The sequence below is a fragment of the Rattus norvegicus genome, chromosome 1, assembly GCF_021556685.1.
Source record: "Rattus norvegicus strain SHRSP/BbbUtx chromosome 1, alternate assembly SHRSP_T2T, whole genome shotgun sequence".
Taxonomy (NCBI): domain Eukaryota; kingdom Metazoa; phylum Chordata; class Mammalia; order Rodentia; family Muridae; genus Rattus; species Rattus norvegicus.
In genome coordinates, this window is record NC_141534.1 from 180,356,719 (window position 1) to 180,378,487 (window position 21,769).

A 21,769-nucleotide genomic window follows, 5' to 3' on the forward strand; every position below is an offset into this window, starting at 1 on the left:
AAGTCTTGGCAGGAATACTTTCTCAAAGGCTTCTGCCACCTGCTCAGTGACCAGGGTGGGAGGGAAGAGCCTTCTTTCACAAGGTCCTTTTTACCGCCTTCACGCACCTATTGTTAGAAGCAGGCAGGGGCCTGGAGCTGTTGGCAGGTAGGAGAAAAAGTGCTATAGCCCTGTGGGCAGGGAGGGGTACTGCTACAGTCATGTCTACTAAATTGTGTTGTATAGAAATTAGGGAGGCCCAGGCAAGCATTGAGTCCAAAGCCAGGATGCTGTCCATCATGTTAGAGAACACTGAGGAGACCTGTTCAGACACTCAGACACACACTTCCTTTTCTGGCCTGTCCAGGTCCTGAGTGGACACCGGACTCCTTGGCCAAGGTGAAAGGTACATGGTTCTGAGCAAGCCTGACTCATATTTCCTTCTTGCTGGGATATTCACAGAGCCAATGTCCTGGAAGGCGGGGACCCAACCTTCCCACAGCTCACAGCATCCCCCCACAGCATGGACAGCATGCTGCCCTCTGGAGAAGGTAACTATGTCCTGCTTGGGCATCGGGGCTTGCCTACAAGAAGCTGCTTATGACTAGCTACTCTCCCGTAGTGTTCAGGGTATCCTGTTGTCACGTTCTGTGGAGCAGACCTTGACATGATGTGCTGAGTCCCAGTCAGAACAGCACTGTCATGCTCCTGGGATATTGGGAATGCATGTGGCTCTTGCTGGGGCTCTGCACTCTCTCCCTTTTGACTCCTTGTTGACCACAGGCTGTGATTTGATCTTCGGTGACTCACTGGCTCCCGTGTTTAGGAGACAGGTGACTATTTGTATTGAGAATATTCTATATCCAGTGAGCTCCTTCCCTGTGGCTCAGCACTGATTCTTCTGTACCTGTCCTTCCTGGACTACTGTTGCTTGCATGGCTTCAGCCGACCCCTTCTACTTATGACTCCCACACCCACTCTCTGCTTTCCCAAGAATATTCGAGCTTATCTTCTGTACTGCCTTCATCCAGTTGTAGAAGCCAGAATTATTGGTTCCTCCCATTCCTCTCTGTGCAGCTAAATACATCATTCTGTCCTTTTTGTCTCTTACGCTCACCCATTGCCTCTGCATTAGCCCCTAATTTCAATCTCACTCTCTCAGTTCCATGCTCTACTCCACACAACACACAGCATAACAACAGTCTGGTTAGCAGTGGACCATATAAGTGACAAATATCATTTTTCCTTCTGATGCCATAATCATTGTGATGTCTAGAGTAACACATTACCTTGTTTAGAGCCACAAATGCCACCTTTGTGGTCATCTATAGCACAGTAATCTAGGATGGTAGCCTAGACCTACAGGCCACACCCTATAGCCTACAATTTATACCCTGTAGGCTATTATGTCTAGGTTTGATCGACATGACAAACTCATTTTTCATGCACATTTCAGGCTGCATCCCTGTGATTTAAGTGAAATGTAGCTGCAGCTTGTGCTCTGTGTGGTGGACTTTTAGTGGCCCACCTTGCAACCAGTACATTTTTTGTGCTAAGTCCCTTGGTCCTTGTGCTAAGTCCTTGTGGATCCTGTTTGATGTCACCAGTACTGCATGATCTGACGGCTGTGTCTTTGCCAGTTCCAAGCTCGATCACGCCCTAATCATATTCCATGACCACCCTGCGGTAGACTTCTCTGTCCTGCCCAAGTCCTCTTGCACAGTGGTCCTGTGCCTAGGGTGCTTTCCTGTCTTTGCCACCTATCAATCAAGCTAATTCAGACCCATCTTTTAAGAAGACTCAGCTCAGGAAGCCTCCTCCTCCAAGAAGCCACACCTACTTGGATGAGTTGGGCATCCCATACTCATACTTTACCTGCTGAGCTCACGCTTTGCTGTCTTGTCTCTAGCCCTGGCACAGGAAGGAAATTAACTGGTTCGTGTCAAAACTTTGCCCTTGGATGCTAAATAGAACCTCAAGCCTTCCCCTGCTAGAACTTTTTCTGACAATGTAGAACCTTGATGTTCTACTTCAAGTGGGTCAGGAGGTTTTCATCTAACACTTGATAGCATTTCTTGCTCCCTTTTCTCCTTTTCTACTCTGATTCCTTTCTTGTAGGTGGCCCAAAGAGGACTCATCCCACTGTTCCAGGCATTCCAGGGGGAACCAGAGCTGGAGCAGGAAAAATAGGTCGAATGATTGCCGAGGAAATCATGGAAATCCACAGGCAAGTAATCCCTGGGGCTGCCTCTCCACCCAGTTGGGGCTTAGCACTCCACACTCCCCCTCTCAGATGCTTCAGCATGTGGAAGAGGCACTTTGGGTCATCACAGTTGGGTAGAGGTTGCTGCTTTTACCACACAGGACTATTCTGTTCCAGGACTGTTCTGTTCCTCTGGCCCAGTGAAAAATATAAACCATGCCTTAAATAAAGACGCTAGACCAAATAGGCCAGCGCTTAAGGACACTCTTGGGAAAGCCCAGTTCATGAGACTTTGAATATATCCCAAGGAGCTTCCTAGTGAGGATGGATGTCCAGGAACATTACAGGCCTGTAGTAATCTGTGAGCAGCCAATGATTTGAGCCTTAACAAAAAACTTCTTCAGGCTATGTAGAGTTAGTAATAGAGGCCAAGCAGCTCAACTGTTAACAGAGGCAGTTTCTTGGGAGGGGTGTGTCCTTTCCACATGAAAGCAGAGCTTGGCAGTGCTTACTGGGGTTCAGTCCTGGGCCTGCATTCACCTGACTGTGTTTAGGAGCGACATCTAATCTTTGGTGTGCTGACTTAAGCCACAGAAGGGAAGTAGTTTGACTTTCCTAAGGACTCGTTGGCATTGTGAAGGAAAAAACAACATAACATTTAATAAACACTCAGAAACTGTCCTTAATCATAGTCATTGTGAGTCATACCACCTGGATTTGGAAAATCAAGAAGGTGGTAACCAGATACTTAAAAATATAACTTTAATGGAACATAATGGTAAGGAAAGAGGTGTAGGACTCAGAAAGACCAATATTCTCTGCAGCCACTGACTTAGTCTATTCTCTGGTCAGCCAGAGGGGCTTTCTGTCCCATTCGGGTAAATTCTCCTCCAATCCACAGAGGTGGGTTTGACTGCTTGACTCCACCTCTGGAGGGAGATGGGGAGATAGTATGATCATCTTCAGACCAGCCACTCGTTTCTATGCAAAACCATTGGAACATGACATCAGAGCCCTTTATCAGAATGATCGTAAAATCCTTTAGAAGTATATTTTCTTTGTGATACTAGGAATTCACAGATCAGGGCGAGCCAGGGTTTTGAAGTTGGTCTCAGCTAAGGTTTACAGTAAAGGTAGGTGCTAAGAAGTCAGGACTGCTCAGTCTGAGCATGTGAATGATGCTCAGGGAATCTACCGGCCAGACTTCCTATAGGAAGCAAGCACAGAGCTTTAAGGGGAGAGGGTTAAAGACTCCTAATGCATAATCCCAAGAAGTTTGGACTATAAGGATTTTTCAAGATTCCTCATTGTAGGATACTGAGCAGGTATCCAAACTGCTGTGCTATGCTTTGTGGAAGCTCATGAGAATAGAGATAGATAAAGGTGGGTGTGCTTCCTAACCCAGCTCTGTCCTGTAGAGAAACCAGCGTCTAGAACCAGTGCTAAAGGTAATGAGGAATGGGGAAAAGGCCATTCCAGGATGGGGAGCCTGGGAAAGGTGGCTTCACAGGCCTCCATCCTGAGGAGACAGTGTTGGCTGAAACTTAGCAGTTTCAGGGTTTCTTGCCATCTGCATGTCTGGTGTACCTGACTTTGAGGAGTTTCTAGTCTGGGAGACAGAAAACTTTTCTCACAAACAGTCAGTGCAGGCCAGGAGCCAATTCTTAGATGTAGAGACTGAGGCACAGTGGCTGGAAACAGGCTGTATTCATCCTGGAGTGGCTGAAAGCCTGCCTGGTGGTAACAGAGCTGCCTCCATACTCCACACTCAGGCTCCAGCTTGGATGCAAGCAAGGACTCTTGAAAGCACAATGAACACAAACTCTTGCTCCAAGCCACAGCTTCTCTCCCTAGGGTCGACGAATCATGGGTGTGGGAAGAGTTACAGTTCTGAGTCTCCTAATCTGCTGTAGTGGGATAGAATGAAGAAGTCCCAGATCCATCTTTAATCACTCACTCCCCGAGAAGGCTGCTACTGTTTACTGACTATAAGTTTCCTTTTTAGGTGTGCCTGAGCTACACTGTCCATTCCCAGGGACACTCATTTGTAAATGTTTGCTGGGAAGAGGACATACTTGCTCTCACCTCCAATTCATGGTAGCAAAGATGGTGGCTAAACTTCTGAGGTCCCCAGCTCACCTGTATTCTATGAAGAAATAAAGCTGGCCATTTAATATTAATTAGCCACACTCTAATCCAAACAAAGGCTTTGACAGTTACTCCTTTTGGAGTCTACCTTCCAGATCAGATACATGCAGAACAATCCAGCTTTGGAAATAAGGCTTTATTGGAACACAGCTGAACTTATGTATTATGTGTGACTGCTGTGACTGAGCCCTTATGGCTTACAGAACCAAGTTATTTGGCCCTACAGAACATTTGCCCGTCCCTACCTTAGCTCCTTATTCTCCCTATCCTCACTCCTTAGCATCTCTCCAGCCCCACCACCCGTCAAGGCCTTGTAACTAGTGTAACTAACTCTTCTCTAACAGGATAAGAGGGTCATCACCTTCCAGCTGTGGCTCCAGCCCACTGAACATCACAAGTACGCCTCCCCCTGATGCTTCCTCTCCAGGAGGCAAGAAGGTAAGCGTGATGGGTTAGACATCCTGAAAACACTAGAGGCTGGACTATAGAACTGCTGTGATTTCTGGTATAAGTCAAGACGTTCTTTCCTCCTTGAAATGAGCATACTTGTATGTAGCTGGCACTTAGGGAGGCTTACTGACTTGCTCAGGGGGTGTACTCCAGGTACGTTTGGGAAAGCAGGAAGAACATTCTGAGGAAAGGGGGACTGTCACTCATTGAGGACACAGTTCAGACTTCCTGTGAGGGAAAGATTAGGAAGGACCTTACTGTCAGGAATTTCAAGTGAATGGATACCAATTAGTAAAAGCAAAGCATTAGCCACATGCCAAGTCAAGCCAGGCTTTGTAGCTAAACACTTGGAGAACTGTCACCAAAATGTGTCCCTCTGATGTGATACAGCCTCAAGTACTTAACCAGTCACCAACTCTCACAAAGAGCTACCTAGAAGATGACACCATAGAGATTTATAGAGGTTTGGAAAACACCTATTTTCCTCTTTACTAGAGAATTTACAAACCTATGTAAATTATACTAATTGTAAGTTAAAAATCTATTAAAATAGCCCCCAGGATCAGGACCACACAAAGGACTTTGCACATGAAATCTTCCTTCCCCTATGCCCTGGACACAAACAGAGACAACCAGGAATGAAATCAGGTGTGATTCTCTCAAGAGACAAATACCAGAAGCGAAGCAGGGCTTTTCTGAACTGGGCTCCTTACAGGCCCAGGTTAACCAGGTCTGGCGCTGTCAGGGTGGGTGAGTGAGGGGGCGGCTGAGAGGAGAGGAGGAAGGGCAACTGATTCTGCTTGACACTTGTTTAAAAAGGGTTTTGATCCCTCCAGGGAATTGAAAAGCCCTCCCATTGTGGGCAAGAGCACTGTCATGGCAAGTGTGAAGCCTGGCTTCGCTGTGTGCTAGTTATGCCATTGCTCACACCTTCCAAGCTCCTTATGATGGAGCTGACATGGGGAGGATAGCAGTGGTCTGTCCCTGAAGTTCTATTGTACGACAATGAATGTGGAACTGCCTGGCTCTTGGGAATGATTAAGAAAATAGCATCAGTAGAGTAATATGACCTGCAATCCCACCTCCTTAATTCGCCTTTCAGGCAGCTGGCTTTTGGTATGTTCTATGCTTATCCCCAGGACAATTTTCATTTATATGTATATATGCAAAATCCAAGCTCTCCTGAATTTTAACAATCCAGGTCTTCTGATGAACAGCAACTACCACACCCTGTATCATATAGCTTGAAGTGTTTTTGAGGTGTTTATGAAAAAAATTTTCCTTTTTCACTGGCTTTTAAAAATGGGTCTGTAATAAAAATGGAATCTATTTTGTAAAAGTTCCTGGCAACAGGACTCAAGAGAAAGCATGATTGAGTTAAAAATAACTGCAGCATTAAATAGCTCAGCAAAGCAGGGCAAAGGTGGACGGACCTTCAGTCAATTTGCCTTGTTGTTTAGCCGGAAGTTGTTTCCTGCAGATCAAGCTGAAAAGGGGAGACTGGAAGCCTCCATGGATCCCTGGGGGACTTAGGACATGCAGGCTCATCAAGCCAAGTTCAGTTAAGCAGAATCTTACAGACGTCACCTTTTGAGAGAATCTCCATACCCTCTCAAGGATTTGCCCAGTCAAAGCTATTTTCATAACAATGTTAAAATTACCCATTGTTTTCAGTCTGTTTGTTTGCACTGAGAAGCATAAAAACCCATGTCACCAAACTCTTAAATATCATTGTATTCTTCCCTACCACACACAGTAAGATGTAAGCCAGCTTAGCAGTGTCTTTATGAAACATTCGAGATGACTAAGGCCTGGAGAGATGGCTCCGCTGTTAAGAGCACTAGCTGCTCTTACTTACAGAGGACCCAGGTCCCATTTCTAACGCCCACATGGCTGCTCACAAGTCTGGGATTCCAGTTCCAGGGGATCTGACACCCTCTTTTGGCCTCCATAGGCACTGTACACAATATATTTAACATATATTTATATACAAGCAAAACACTCATAAAAATTGAAATGCAAAGACTTAAAATGAAAAACAATGGAGCTTTACTGCATACCTACCATGGCAGTTGCTTCAAGAAGCATACTTGTGTGGTTCTATCACAAGCTAAAACTGTTGCTCCTTTCCGTATATTTGCCACTTCAAGGAAAAAGTGGCAGTGATAAAATTTGAGCTTTCAGTCAAGACTGGGAATTTTAGAAAGCTTGTACCTGCTGCATGGAGCTCAATCATTTTCTCAATTCTATACAATGGCAGGTGACGATAGCTTCACGTTAACTTGAAAGGTCTGCTTCTAAGTCAGCGGTTTCAACCTTCCTAATGCTGCGACCCTTATGTTGTGGTGACCCTCAACCATCAAGCTATTTTTGTTACTATGTCATAACTGTAGTTTTGCTGTTACAGGTTGTAAATATTTACTATGCAACCTATGAAAGGGTCATTTGACCCCCAAGGGGTGGTACCCAAGGTTGAGAAAGGCTGCTATAAATGGTCAATACAGGATTATTTCAAAATCACCCAAGATCAAGCCATTCCAAGTGAACTAATATCCTTTAAGTGATCAGTGTAGACTATTTCAAAATCACCAAAGGGATAACTTTTCTGAATGCCAAGATATACCCATGGATTTTTCACATAACAGGCACTCAACAGGATTCCACACCATAATAAACATTTATGAGACATATACTTAACTGCTGAGGCACCATCAAAGAATGTTAAAATTGGTGAAAGTCGAGACTTCATATAACCACTTATCTGCTGGGGGCTAAAATTTTCTTCAAACATTCAAACTACATTTACACAGACTGAATGGAACAGGTGGGAGAACCTAGCTGAACTCTCTTAACATTTGCAATGTTATAAAACATTAACACACTTCTAAAAATTTCTTGTAACAGGTGATTTTTCACTAAAATATTTATTCGTTAATACATAATCTATATTTCAAAAACCATGTTATTTATATGAACGTACCCTACCTAAAACATTGGGGGGGAGGGTGATTTAATCATCTTTACTATTGTACAGGGACCCCCATCCTGCACAACTGAACTGTAAAGTTGCAGTGCCATCTGCTGGCAAGGTTGGGAACTTGGGTTTCTGAAACCCGGCAGCCACTATTTCCTTACCCTGTCTAAATACCTCAGCCCAGGGCAGGGAAGCTTGGCGGTCCAGGTTGGGGTGTTGCTGGTGGGAGTTGGGAGTGGGGTTTTAAGACAGATTTCTCCTACAGAGAAACAATAGCAAAGATCACATCTTAGGAAGAGAAAACCAGAGGCTACTTAGTGCCTCTGGTACACCTGATGATCAAAGATTTACTTCGTGTTTTCTTGTCCTAGTTGTTTCTCTTCACAAATTGTTACTGACCCCAACTACTTCAGCAGCTATCTGTTGCCATGGGCCACTCCCTCCCTTACAGGGCAATCTGGGCTCACTGATGTTTAAGCCTTGGCTTTAAGTAAGTACAGGGGCAGTGTGATACAGAGAGCCGATTTACCCAGCCTTTGTTAGCTTCATGTAGAGAAAGTAGTTTATAGGGGACAGGCTGTTCCCCCTCATCACAACTGTTTAAACAGGGCCTTGTTTGATAGGAGGAAAAAATAGGAAACTGAACCCATTTTAAGTCCCTTCACTCAATACTTCATCCTCTTAGTAACATTGCTTGATAGTAATTATAGTGGGATTACTATTTGAGTGGGAAACTTTTCATTTTTTCTTTTATCTGCAGATTCTAAATGGAGGGACTCCAGACATTCCTTCCGCTGGCCTACTACCAGGGCAGGCTCAGGAGACCCCAGGCTATCCCTACTCTGATAGTTCGTCTATTCTTGGTAAGTTGTCATCATCATTCACCTCTGTGAGTGATGAGTTTGCCAAACACTAGCTACAGAGTGGGCTTAAGGCCTGGTTACGTACCCCAGCGGTCCACATGCCTCTACATCGATCCAGACAGGTTTTCTCCTGCATGGTGCAGTCTTTCAGAGGGAAGCCCATGCAACTCAGGGGTGTTGAGTCACCCAGTGACTTCCAGCACATGCAGCCTCCTCTGTCTGCTTTCCCACCTCTCCTTTTCTGGTTGGCATCACTTTTGCAAACAACTGTTGACTAACTCGTTGCCAAAGGACTAAAATGGACTTGACTCAAATTATTACTGAATTTTAAGGATTTCTTTGTGTTAATTTTAGATGTTCTTCTGAAAGGCAGTAACAATGAAAAGTTATGGCAACAGAATCCCCCAAATAACCCCTTACTTTTGTTAAATGTAACTTCCTTACCAGTGTGTCGAGAAGTTGTTTTTCCAAGTCTAAGTGTGTAATTTTTACTGACAAGCCTTTCTTCCCTCCACAGGTGAGAACCCCCACATAGGCATCGACATGATAGACAACGACCAAGGATCAAGCAGCCCCAGTAACGACGAGGCAGCAATGGCTGTCATCATGAGCCTCTTGGAAGCAGATGCGGGGCTGGGTGGTCCCGTTGACTTTAGTGACTTGCCATGGCCACTGTAGACACTACATTTTGCTCTGGCAACAGCTACAGTATCAAAGTGCATTACTGGTGAAGTTTTACAGTCTGTGAAGCTTACTGGATAGGGAGAGAACAGCTTTTATGTACTGACTCCATAAAAGCCATCTCAGAGCCATTGAGACAAGTCAATCTACCATGTGTAACTTCAGACAAAGTGGAACTAAGCCTGCTCCAGTGTTTCCTCATCATTGAGTTTGGGCTAGCTGTGGATAGCTTGCATTAATTGTATATTTTGGATTTTGGTTGTGTTGAATTTTTTAATCATTGTGCACAGAAGCATCATTGGTAGCTTTTATATGCAAAATGGTCATTTCAGATGTATGGTGTTTTTACACTACAAAGAAGTCCCCCATGTGGATATTTCTTATACTAATTGTATCATAAAGCTGTTTATTCTTCCTTGTAAGAATCCTTTACTATAAATATGGGTTAAAGTATAATGTATTAGACAGTTAAATATTTTTAATAAATGTTTCCCTTGTTCTATAATTACTGTTCCCATTTGATAATTAGGGAGAAAATCTTCATATGCTACAGGACTGGTTCATCCATTTCAATGATGGTCTAAACACATTCCTGCTCTTACAATAACTTCTCCCATGCTACCAGCTTAGACATATTATAAAAATAGTTCATTTCCAAATTGTAGCCATCTTAATTTATATGAAAACAAAGACATTAACTCTAATTTTCAATGCTTTGATTTCAAGTTCAAGATTACAAGCTGGCTTCTCTAGATCTGCAGTTGTACGGTGCTGCGACATAAGCAACATCTACCCTCTTTCCATGGTCCCATTGACAAATTGAGATGTGATTCCAACAAACTAAAGTTCACTCTGGACACTAATAGGTTTACTGGGCTTCGATATAGAACATAGGTGAGAGGTTCCCTATCAGGGTGCTCCTACTACAAAGGCCACACTAGAAAGCCTTTACTCAGCTGAGAAAATGGGTTTCCCATAGGCATCCGGATGGAGCTGTAACCCATTTCCTAATCTTCCCCAGCTTTATATACTCTTCCCAAGGCCAAATCCAGTTAAGGGCAGTTGTATATAAGTGGAGGTGGGAATAGACACTCAGGTGAGGAGGGTCTTCTGATTTTATATATAAACAGTAAAAAGCATAGTTAGGATGACCTTTTGCACAGGCACAGCTGAACACTCCAAGCAGGCAATTCTGTGGCTCTGAGGACAGTCCTGGACTATTTGTATGGCTACACAAAGTTAAGTGATCTAAGACCTGAAGCACTAAAAATATTAATGATTCTTTGTTGCAAACCATCAAATATTTAAACAGTTTGCTGAATAGAGTAGCACAGATTGATGGAAAGAATACTGAATTAAGAATTAGAAACTAGCCCTGAAAGTTAGGGTTCCTAAACACAGGTGTCATTCCATTTTCATATCCTAAAAATTTTGATCAACTGCTTTGAATTTATAGTGCTTTCCTGAATTTATAGGAAATTTAAGTGCCTCTTACAAATATACCAAAGTGCTTTTAAAGCTATCATTTGATTTCTAGTTTTATGTAACATACATGACATAGAATCTAGCCAACGTGTTCATAAAGTTGGTCAGAAACATTAAAACAATGAAATTTTATTTTGATGAAAAACTCGAGTTTACAATCATTTAGTAAATGAAGAGCAAACAGTTCATTTTCCTATCCCATAACTCTTAAGAAAAAAAGCATTAGTAAATAAATATATGAACGGATTAAGGATAAGGCAGACTGGACAGTAAACCACCTCTTGACGTTCACCCTCCCTGCATGTGACTCACTCTAAAAGGACTGCAGGGCTCTGGAGATGAGTGAACCAACACTATAAGCATCAAAGTTCATCCTAATTGTTTAAATAAACCCAAGATAAATATGTTTTTGCTTGTTGTGGGCCAACTATACATACTGTGCTGAGGAGTACTCTGGTAGAAGCACTTACGTTATGCTGTGCATCACAGCTCTAAAATGGCTTCAGCAGCTCCATTTAACCACCATCTATAAAGTGCAACTCTGTAATATTCTGCATCTTACCTGGGGCATGAGGGTCAATCTACACTGAAAGTACCCCAGCTGCCAAATTCCCACTTCTAGATGTGTGAAAAAGGACTGTCCCCATACAAAGAACCAATTTCACAAACCTACTGGTAAACAAATACATTTATAGAACTGGAACCAGGATGCTAAAGTTGTACTCGTTAAAAAACCATTCAGCTACCTTTGGTCTTTAAAAAAGCCTACACTGCAGTATCCTAAACGTGTGCATCTCACAATGAAGAAAAGTGGCTTCGCAGTGCAGAATGAGGAGTACGACGTCACTGTGGAGAGTAGCATGCTATGGTTTCAGGAACATCAGCATCACAGCATTGGATTCTGTGCGTCAGGATCGAGGTCATTGTTGCCTGAGGCAGGGTGGCTGGGAAGGCTATCCAGCTCATCCACCTGGGGAGTGGGGTGCATGACTACCAGCTGGTCCTGGGGAATGTCTGCAGCAGCTGCTGCCAGGTTGGTGATAGATTTGCTCTTTACACACTGGAAGTCTACGTGCCGGCTCTTTCCTTCCTCCTTCTCCCAGGACATTCGAATGAAGGGTCTTTGGACATAGTTGTAAATGACTTCTGGACGGCCCCCTGGCCTTTTCTTTACTTTTTCTTTGTAGGTAGGGTAGCCTGGAGGAAAGAAAGGAATTTTAAAAAGGGACACACAACTTCTCATTCAAGTCAGCTGTTGAGAGCTTTTCAGCTACTCAGTACTCAACTCCCACAAAACACTTTTAAAGTGGGACCGCGGAGGGTAGGTCTCCACACACTGGTGTGTAATCTGCAGTGGATCTGAGCTTTATCTGTGCACTAGCAACACTCACTGCTCTCCTCATGGTGTGACTGAGCCTAAAGGCCTGCAATTTCTGGCTCTATTAGCCTTCCAGTTTCCATAAGCTTAGTCTTGTCTTTACATGGCTCTAGAATTTTTGTTAAATAACAAAGAATAATCTGCTCTCCAGCAGGTTATTAAATTCCGCAGCTAGCTCAGCAAGTGTAAGGGCGATATTTTAATCTCTTCCACCATTTTATTCTGAATATCTCAACAGTGAATTAAACTTGTATCTATAACATTTTTTTGAATCATAGTCACTAAAAAGTAATAACTCATAAAAACAACCCAAAGTTTCAGAAAACTTTCAATTATTGATTAGTAAAGAGATTTCTCCAAACACATAAAGTTCTTGGAAAATACTATATACAAGTCTTTTCCCTCCATTCTATCAGTAAGAACTAAACTAGAGATAAGTAAACTTTTCTGTAACAGGCTACAGTATGTATTTCCATCTTGTAAATGATATGGTTTCTACTGAACCTATCCAACTTTAGTTGGTGAAATCAGTCACAGAGAACAAAGAAATGACTCCAATAAAGCTTAAAAAAAAAAAAAAAGGCAACAAATTGGATTTGGTCTGTATCATCAAACGGTATCAGAGAACCAGAAAGGCCTCAGACAGTAGATGATCAGTTTGTACTGTCTAAGGGTGTGTGTAGTCTATGTGTGAGGGAGCCTGGAGGGGTTTTGGTAAACAAAGCCAAAGGCTTTCTGAAGATCTAGAGAAGGCTTCTTTATCTTATACCTCCAGTCTTCAACCATTAGAGGGTGCAGGAGGTGAGAAGGGTTCTTTAGACTCCCTTGTTCTCGATCCTTCCTAGACCTTTTTAGAAATCTCAGTTTTCTATGTGACTATATTCCCATCTCTCACACAGATCATCTCTACCCAAACAGAATTACAATGCATGCTTGCTTTAAAACTGCTAATAATTTTTTTTATGCTTCAAGGAGAAGGATATGTATGCCTCAAGATGTTTTAAAACCTGGTCCTAACTGACTCAATCTCAACTACCTTTATTTTATATTTCCTCTCATACTAAAATAGACTGGTTACAACAAACTTCAGTTCTTCCTGAATATGCTTTTGTGTTTTTTGCCCAATTGCTCTAGAACTGGAATCCCCCCAGGAACTTCTGGGATTCCAATATTTTTTCCACCCTTGGCAAAATATTAGGAGTCTACACAGAGTTAATTATTTGCTGCTTATCCTCCAAAGCACTCATGTTATTACAGTACCAGCAACACTAATCGGTAATTACCTTTGTGTTATGCCTGACTCCCACCTAAGCAGAAGCCAGCATCTGCACCTCAATCTCCCAAGCCTAATATGCTGTAGGCACTGACCCAACATAGAGCATACACTGAATGAACTACCAGAACACAACAGTGACAATCTTTGTCATATATCTTTTTCTTTCTGCTCTATGAGACAGAGAGAGAGAGAGAGAGAGAGAGAGAGAGAGAGAGAGAGAGAGAGAGAGAGAGAGAGAGTGTCTGTTGGTGCACGTGCATGCAAGTGTCAGATCCTCTGGAAACGGAGTTACACGCAATCAAAGTTGTCTGATATGGGTGCTGGGAATGGAACTTGTACCCAGTGCTTTTAACTGCTGAGCGATCTCTCCAGCACCCAGATATCTGTCCGAGAATATTTTTCCCTTTAACAATAAAGTCTGTCTCTAGCCTCTTCACTCAACAAGTAATGTTTAATAGCTTAATTATATCAAAGAACTTAAAGTACCAGCTACCTTGAAGGTGTCTATGCTCTAATGCGGGTAACATCATCTGATATAAAGTCAAAACAACAAACCCCTCAAAACTCAAGAAGCATATGCTATGTTCACAATGAATTCCAGTGACTTTTCTTGTGTTTGCTCTTAATGGATATGGAAAAGGCAGAGAGAAGCACAGGCAGAAAAAGAGATTAGCATAAGATAAGCTGCAGATCCAGAAACATACAAAACATGTTTGGCAAATTCAGAGATGTGGAGTAGAGGGCATATGTCAGAAAACCATGGTAACATTAAAAGATAAGATCTGATTCCATGGTGAAGAATTTTAAATACATCATCATAATTAATGTATTAAGGATTAAAGCCAGGGCCTTATGGTATATATACTAGGAAAGTGCCCTTCCACTAAGCTACATTATCAACCCTAAATAATATTTATTAAACAAAAAAGAAGCTAAGGATATTTTTTGCAAGCTTAGAATGACAAAACTGTACAGAAAATTTTGGTTTCTGTGACGAATTCAATTCTTACTGTCCCGCCACTCCTGCTCAGAATAAAAAGTGCAGATTAATTCACAAGCTCATATAATTAGTTTCTCAATCTTAAACTCTGGTATTCTATGGCAACTATTTCAATACTACTACATCAGGATTTTCCCTTTAAACGTAAATCTCAGTTAAATATTATGACAGAAGAGAGTTTTCCATCAAATTCAGGCACAGCACCTAATGATGGATGGAAGGCCGGCCACAGGTGATTTTCTGACAGATGGAGTAGCAAACCCATGTGATCCTGCTCCTCCTACACTGACTTTATAACTCATTTGAAGTTGTCAGATATCCCACTAAGGATATAGGAAACAACCCTCAAAGACGCATGTTTTAATGGAACTGTGGTATGGATATCAAGACAGAAATTATCTGTATTTTCCCATCTTTATACGAGTCAGTTTTGAGGTTTTTGTTGTTGCTACTGTTGGTTCATTTTTTTTTTTTTTTGACCAGCCTCAGTTTCATAAGTAATGGGACTAGACATGCCACTGTGCCCAGCATAGATACTTTAACCTCATCACTTACCAATTTCAAAAACCTGATTACTATTACATAATATCTAACATACAGGTCTGACTATAGTAATGTCTATATGAATGTGAATACGGGATAATGGAGCTATGAGCATAAAAAAATACTCTTCTAGCCTTACATCCAGGCTCCCAAAGAAGTTAATACATTCAATACTGTAAAATCAGGAACTGAGAAAGCTGGAGCAGGCATAGGGAAAGAGTGACAAAAAGGTTAAAACTCCTAGGATTAAGGCTCTTTTGCTTACTTTATTCTCTTTGTTTTGGGGAAGTTTAGACAGGGTCTCTTGTAACCCAAGTTGGTTCAAACTTGGCAAGTACAATGACAAGGAAGCCTTGTACTCCTGAGCCTCCTCTTTCTCCTCCTCAGGTATGCTGCAATACCCTGCTGAGTCCTGAATTGCCATGTGCAAAGGACAGCAAGACATGGTTCCCACCCTTGGAACAGAGCCAGCAAGTTGTGGGCCTCCACAAGTGATGATAGTGCTGGCCATGTGGCTTGTATGCTCCTCCTTTGGGGAATGTTCTGTATACCAAGGTTAATGATGCCATGATAATCAGAGATAGTATGAGTCTGGGAGGAGAGGGTGTGTCTCTGTCCTTAACAAAAATGGTAAGTGTAATCTTCAGTACAGTCATTAAGGCTGTTATTTATTTACATTTCAAATGTTATCTCCCTTTCTGGTTTCCCCTCTGCAATCCCCCATCCCATCCCCCATCTCCCCAGGGAGATGTTCCCCAACCCACCCACTCCTGCCTCACTGCCCTAGTATTCAGAAAGAACTCTGAAAACATGAGTTCAAAAATATATAATTTCGCAACTATGCAAAATATAAGGATACAATATTAATTATATAAGGGTTTTTGTGGACCTAGAAAAACGGAGGCAGCTGAACTATAAGTTTGTCAGTAAGTTACAAAGGCAGGCAGATTCCTGAGTTCAAGATCAGCCTGGGACAAAGCTAATTTAGGTCCAAGCATGGACAGAATGGTAATCTCGGGATGGGATTCCCACCCAGCTGAGTTTATTGTTTGTGCTTACAGAGGCAGGCAGATCTCTGAATTCATTTGCCATGTTAAAAAAAAATGTACTTGTTGTTCTAAGAATCAAGGGGCTATGGTCATAGTATGCAGATTCATGGGATGGTCAGAAGGAACCTAGAGTAAATGACCAAATTGATATGTGAGTAAAAGACTAGGGTTTTTAGTCTGCATGAGGTAAGCTAGCAGAGAGTGATGGCAAACTTTTTGTTTGGTTTTTCAGAATTTTTTTTCTAGCAAGAGCTGAGCTATCTATCCGTAGATCTCTGGAAAACAAACACAGTTCATTTATAATTTTTTCTAAAAGGATTTCTTATTTTGGTCGAAAATCCATAGAGAGTGAACACAACTCTCTTAGAATTTTTTCTAGCAGCTTTTCTGATTTTGGTCAGAAAACTCATGAGCTATCGAGAGAGCTTTTTTTTTTTTCTTTCTTTTCTTTTCTTTTTTTCGGAGCTGGGGACCGAACCCAGGGCCTTGCGCTCTACCACTGAGCTAAATCCCCAACCCCTCGAGAGAGCTTTTAAATGTTTTTCTAGCACGAGAGAGCTGTCTCTAGCAGAGAGTTATCTTGAGCAGGGAGCTATCTGAACAAAAAGCTACCTTGGAGCAGACTACCGAGCCAAGAGAGCTTTGTAGGGAGCCATCTTAAGCAGACCACAAGGCATCTCATCATTTTACTTCCAGTCATTCTTTTTGCCACTCTCAAACAGTCCTTCTCTCAGGAAACCCTTTCCTAGCCAAGGCTGGCCTTGGCAATGCTCAGTTTCTTGTTTTTCTAAGAGGAAAAAACCCTATAGACTTGATGGGAAAGTTGAGCATCTACAAATCAGTTTTTAAAAAAAATGCTCCAGAATCTAGAAGCAGTGATTAAAATAAATGTAGAGGAGCATAAGTACTGTCTAGCCAAAGTCAAGATTAATTTACCTAAGCCTGTAATGTATCTGGACAAATACTGTTAAATACTGTTGTCTCTTTAAGGGGGGAAAAACACTTAATATAGGATTCAGAAGTACTTAGATTCTGACATCACAAAGTTCAGAAACAGACTCCTGCTTTGTCACCTCTGCCCAAGGAAACTAAGACAGAAAGAATCAAAAAATTAAAAAACTGACATATTTTTTATTCCCTAATGAGATTTCTCATTCAAATAGGAACTATCCATTAATTTTTATAACAAGGTAATGTTCAGTGTAGGGAGTGTGAAATGACAAAGGCAAGCATTGGTGTGTCTTAATTCTACTGTCCTGTTCTGGATACTGCTTTCAAGTGTTTGAGCAACCTATTCCTGGTGATCCTTGAGCACCTGAACCAGGTTTCTAGCTAGCACAATCACCATAAATAAATATGCTGATACCATTTTAAATGCTTTTCTTACAGTAACTCAGCTCATCCTTACGATAGCCATTTAAAGTATTATTAATGTTCTCAATTCCAGAAAACGAAACAGGTTTTAGTGCCTTGGCCAATGGGCAACAATTAATGCATAAGTAATCTGGCTCCAAAGCCTTTACTTTCCATATAATCTACCACGAATATTCAAGAGGGAAATTTGGTTATGTTTTGTTTTAAGACAGACTCTTACTATCTAGCTCTAGCTGTCTTGGACTCACTATGTAGCCCAGGCTGATCTCAAATTCAAAGAGGTCAGCCTGCCTCTGCTTACCATGTACTTTGAACTGAAAGACACATCTGTCAAGGCTATCCGAGGTATGTGCATTTAAAAGATCAAACAAGCTATGCAACTGTATGCAACTTGAATATTAGCATAAAGTGAGCCAAGTACTGTTTCTACATGAATTTTCAAAAGGTGCTTTTAAAACATATTAGGCAAACAGCCTTGTCAACTTCATGGGAATGTACACATGCGAGCCAATAAATACCACATGGGCTTTGCTAAAAATGAGTCAGGGCATGCCATGGGAGGAAAAAAATTAATTTGTGTATCAATAGGGAATCTTATGGGATACATACTAATTTTTAATGACTTTCATGTGTCCTCTCAGAAGACTGTCTCTGTACTTTATATATTTACATCATCATCATCATCCAGTAACCGTTTGAGAGGGCTTTCCCACATAAATTCGAATTACATAAGCAGATCCATTTAAAAAAATTTTTTTAAGAAAATGAATTGAAAACACCTTACCTTCTATTCCCAATCTAATCTTCTTAAGACCCCTCTCCTTCAAAACTGATTTGGCCACATCTCTGTTTTCAATGTACTTGAAAAATCTATATAATTTTGTGCTATAAATAACTGGAATAAAAAAGACAAAAATACTTCACATTAATATACTTAATATATTAACTTCAATTTACCTTGATCATGAAATGGACCTGACATCCCTAAAAGCCGAAATAATGGATGCACTAATGCCAAAGGAAGACTAGCCAACATGACAGGACAGTATTCAGTACAGTTAATGCAGAAGCCAATGTCTACTTAAGTGGAAACAAGAAAAGCTCTGATAACCAGTCAGGTAACCCAATCTACAGGAAGGATCTCTTTTCAAAGATGCACATCTACTTATTGAAACGGGATCTGTCCCAGTTTTCAGTAAGATAACCAAAAGATACTGATTACACACTATTATCAAGCAAGCAGAGTAAAGAATTTCACTAAGATACCTACATGGCCTACTCAGGAGGTGGGAGACTGCCTTGTCAAAGAGCACTGCACATTTTACGTTTCATGAATTGAGCGACTATTAATAATTTCCCCAAAGGCAAAGCCCCTCCCCACAAACTGTTTTCCATTCAGGCAAAGAGCCCCAATTAATACTGATGTTAAATATGGCAGAGTCGAGCATGTTCTGCCTCGGTTAGTCTGTTTAGAGCAAACTGGCTTTGCCAAGGGCAGACAGTCCACTGACAACATGTTGAGTCTTCCAAACGTGCTGGGAACTTCAGGGAGTTAGACTGACGGGCCTTCCTCGCCTCCTCTCTTTCTGGTGGAGTTATCGCCCTTAAAAGGTGAACTGCAAGGTTTTGTCAAAAAAAGAAAAACACACTCACAAACCAAAAATGCTGGCTTAAGAGTCAATAAAGGAAAATCTGTATACAAATTTTATCCATGGGATCAATCTGTGCTTATAACTAAAGCTTTGAGACTACTGATATCTTAAGGTTTTTTGTTTGTTTTGGTTTGGTTTTGGACCATTCAGAAAGGAAATAGTCACACTTAGAAAATCAGTCTGGGTGAAAAAGCCATCTTTGTATCCTCCACGAATGAATCTTCTTTAGGCTAGAACAGTTTTGAAACAAAACGAATCTCATTTAGACAAACTAAGTTTAAAAAGCTTTTGTTCCCTTCAAGCTATAATGCTCAAGATAAAAAACAAAAACAAAAACAACAGGAACAAGAAACAGAAATTAAATGTTAACAGTGAAAGGAGAAAAGTTGGTCTAACCATAATTTAGTCACCACAGTAACGCATGAATGGCTCCTGCAAAGAAAAATGGTGAGAAGAAGAAGGAGGGCCATTCTATCCTCACCAAGGTTATGACCTGAGAATACACCATCAACATTCATGAGCACATCCATGAACTGGGCTTCAAGAAGTGTGCCCAACATGCAAAGAAATCTGGAAATTTGGCATGAAGGAGATAGGGTCTCCAGATGTAAGCATTGATACCAGGCTCAATAAAGCTATTTGAACCAAAGGAATAAGGAATGTTCTATATCGCATGTGATATAGAACCTTTGTCCAGAAAACATAACAAGGATGAGATTCACCAAACAAGCTCTACACACTTGTAACTAACTTATGTGCCTGTTACCATAGTCAAAAACCTACTGACTGTCAATGTGAATAAGAACTAACACGATGAATGTCAAATGAAGTTGCAGAACTGCCTCCAAAACCAAAAACAAATTATATATAGGAAAAACTCTTTAACAAAAAATAATTTAGTATGTTTATTCTGAGTTTTGGCACCTTTTCGTTTTTCCTGTTTTGTTCAACTTTTTATTCTACACAATTGAGAAATATGTCAGAAAAAAAGTCAAAGACTGAGGAAACAGCGACAAAGACACCTATTGCATCTTTACAAAAGACTCACAACACTAAGTATGGTTATGATCAGAATACATTGTATAAAGTTCTTAAAGAATTAAATATTTTTAAGAGAATCACGACATTCATGTAAGTCCATCATGTAAAAGCAAACCTGTCTGTTTTGGAAAGTGCTACCACAGCATGTCATAAAAGCTTCTGAAAATGGTTGACAATGTGGCCATTTGCAATCTGTGTTTAGTTTTTGGAAAGTGACTCATAAAATGGAAACATAAAAGTCTTCATACTTTCTGTATTTCTACAGCTTTTACCTAAAATCAGTGGAATTTAACCTTTACCAGGTTAACAGGCTAGATCATTAAAAAAAAGAAAGCAAGCAGCTAGCTCACCAATGACACTGTTTAAAAATGTTTGTATTGGGCTCATAAAAACAGCATAACAGATCCTTTCTAACAAAAACAAAACAAAAAATTCTAACCACAAAGTTTGGAAGTAGAAAAATAATTCAGTGCTACTCAAGATAGGCTAGTCTAATCAGAAACAACTGGAGAACTATAGTTTGTTTAATAAAGCTTGGAAGGACTGCTATCAGAAGCACAAATGATTTTAAAAAGAAATCTTGGAACTTAAAGTTCCTACGTTCAACAAAAAGCAAAACAGTTTCTGTGCCTGACAGGCAGGGCTGGGCACACTTTTTATGCACAGGCTCAAACAGTAAATTAAATGCTCTGGGCTTTGCGAGCCATGCAATCTCTGTTGCAGCTACTCAGTTCTGCCAGGATAGCACCAAAGCAGCCAAAGGCAATACAAAAAAAATTATCTATAAAACGAGCATGAGCTGGATTTAACTAAGAGCTAATTTGGTCCCTGGGGTATGAGAAGAATCTCATACCTGTTCTTTGATTATTATTAAAATATAGAGATCATCCATATAATGAACCAGAAGAGAGAAGCATGACAAAATACTTACTCTGTGAATATTCCTCTCCCATCTGAGGTGGATACTCCTCATCCCAATCAACTACATCATCATCTGTAAGCACTACAATATGGCACTCTCGCTCTCCACTCTGGGCACTTGCTACCATAAGAGGGAGGATCATTTCTTCCAGATAAAATTCAAATTGTCTACGAGCACCATCATTTGATAACTCATGCATAAGGGCACCTGAAATGAAACCCACAAAAATATCTTGATGTTTTTGGATGCCTGATAAAAGCAAAGAATAAACAGAACATCAGAATAAGTCAGCATTAATTTTAGAATTCCATACATTGATATATTGGTTATTCTTCGGCTATCGCACTTCACCTACAAGAGTTCATATACGAAGTCAGAGAAAAATATGGACAACAGTAAAAGAGAACCACATTTGATAGGTGAAGGACCAATGAGCAAGGGAGAGAATGGCAGGCAGAAAAGTGAAGAAGAACACTTTAAGAGCCAGAGGAAGTGTTAGCAGAGGTGCTCAGAAAACCTGACAGTGAAAACTAATGCCAGAGTTATCAACACAGCACTGCTCATAATCTTCTAGTCGGCTCAAAGCTATGAAGAAAGACTGCTAAGAGTACACGTGATGCATACAAGCAGGGCTCTGTGAGGGTAGCTAAACACAAATGTGCAAACTTAGTAACTTACTTGTTTTAAAAATATTTATTTTACTTTCTGTGTTGAGTGTTTGCCTGCATGTATATGTGGCACTGTGTGTGTG

The 21,769-nt window shown here is 41.1% G+C and overlaps 2 protein-coding genes and 1 non-coding gene across 44 annotated transcripts in view; 2 read left to right on the plus strand and 1 right to left on the minus strand.

Annotated features, from left to right (window-relative positions):
• Nucleotides 1-9,803, plus strand: part of Bmal1 (basic helix-loop-helix ARNT like 1) — a 98,861-nt gene extending 89,058 nt beyond the window's left edge. For all 19 annotated transcript variants that reach the window (XM_087551769.1, XM_087551752.1, XM_087551742.1 and 16 more), the window contains 5 exons: nucleotides 442-530; nucleotides 2,098-2,206; nucleotides 4,675-4,768; nucleotides 8,515-8,617; nucleotides 9,135-9,803. In XM_087551769.1, the coding sequence (XP_087407895.1) occupies nucleotides 442-530; nucleotides 2,098-2,206; nucleotides 4,675-4,768; nucleotides 8,515-8,617; nucleotides 9,135-9,295 (556 nt within the window). In that variant the 3' untranslated portion in view covers nucleotides 9,296-9,803. The remainder of the gene's footprint in view (nucleotides 1-441; nucleotides 531-2,097; nucleotides 2,207-4,674; nucleotides 4,769-8,514; nucleotides 8,618-9,134) is intronic.
• Nucleotides 9,804-10,878: 1,075 nt separating this feature from the next.
• The window catches only part of Btbd10 (BTB domain containing 10), a 57,862-nt gene continuing 46,971 nt past the window's right edge, over nucleotides 10,879-21,769 (minus strand). For 18 of the 24 annotated variants that reach the window (XM_087559174.1, XM_087559163.1, XM_087559166.1 and 15 more), the window contains 3 exons: nucleotides 21,028-21,225; nucleotides 18,188-18,298; nucleotides 10,897-11,980 (listed from right to left, as the gene is read on the minus strand). In XM_087559174.1, coding sequence (XP_087415300.1) covers nucleotides 11,670-11,980; nucleotides 18,188-18,298; nucleotides 21,028-21,225 — 620 coding nt within the window. In that variant the 3' untranslated portion in view covers nucleotides 10,897-11,669. 24 annotated transcript variants of the gene reach the window in all.
• On the plus strand, nucleotides 16,376-16,439 carry LOC147996936 (U7 small nuclear RNA). Its single transcript, XR_015655729.1, has one exon. It is a non-coding gene; the product is annotated as a U7 small nuclear RNA (small nuclear RNA).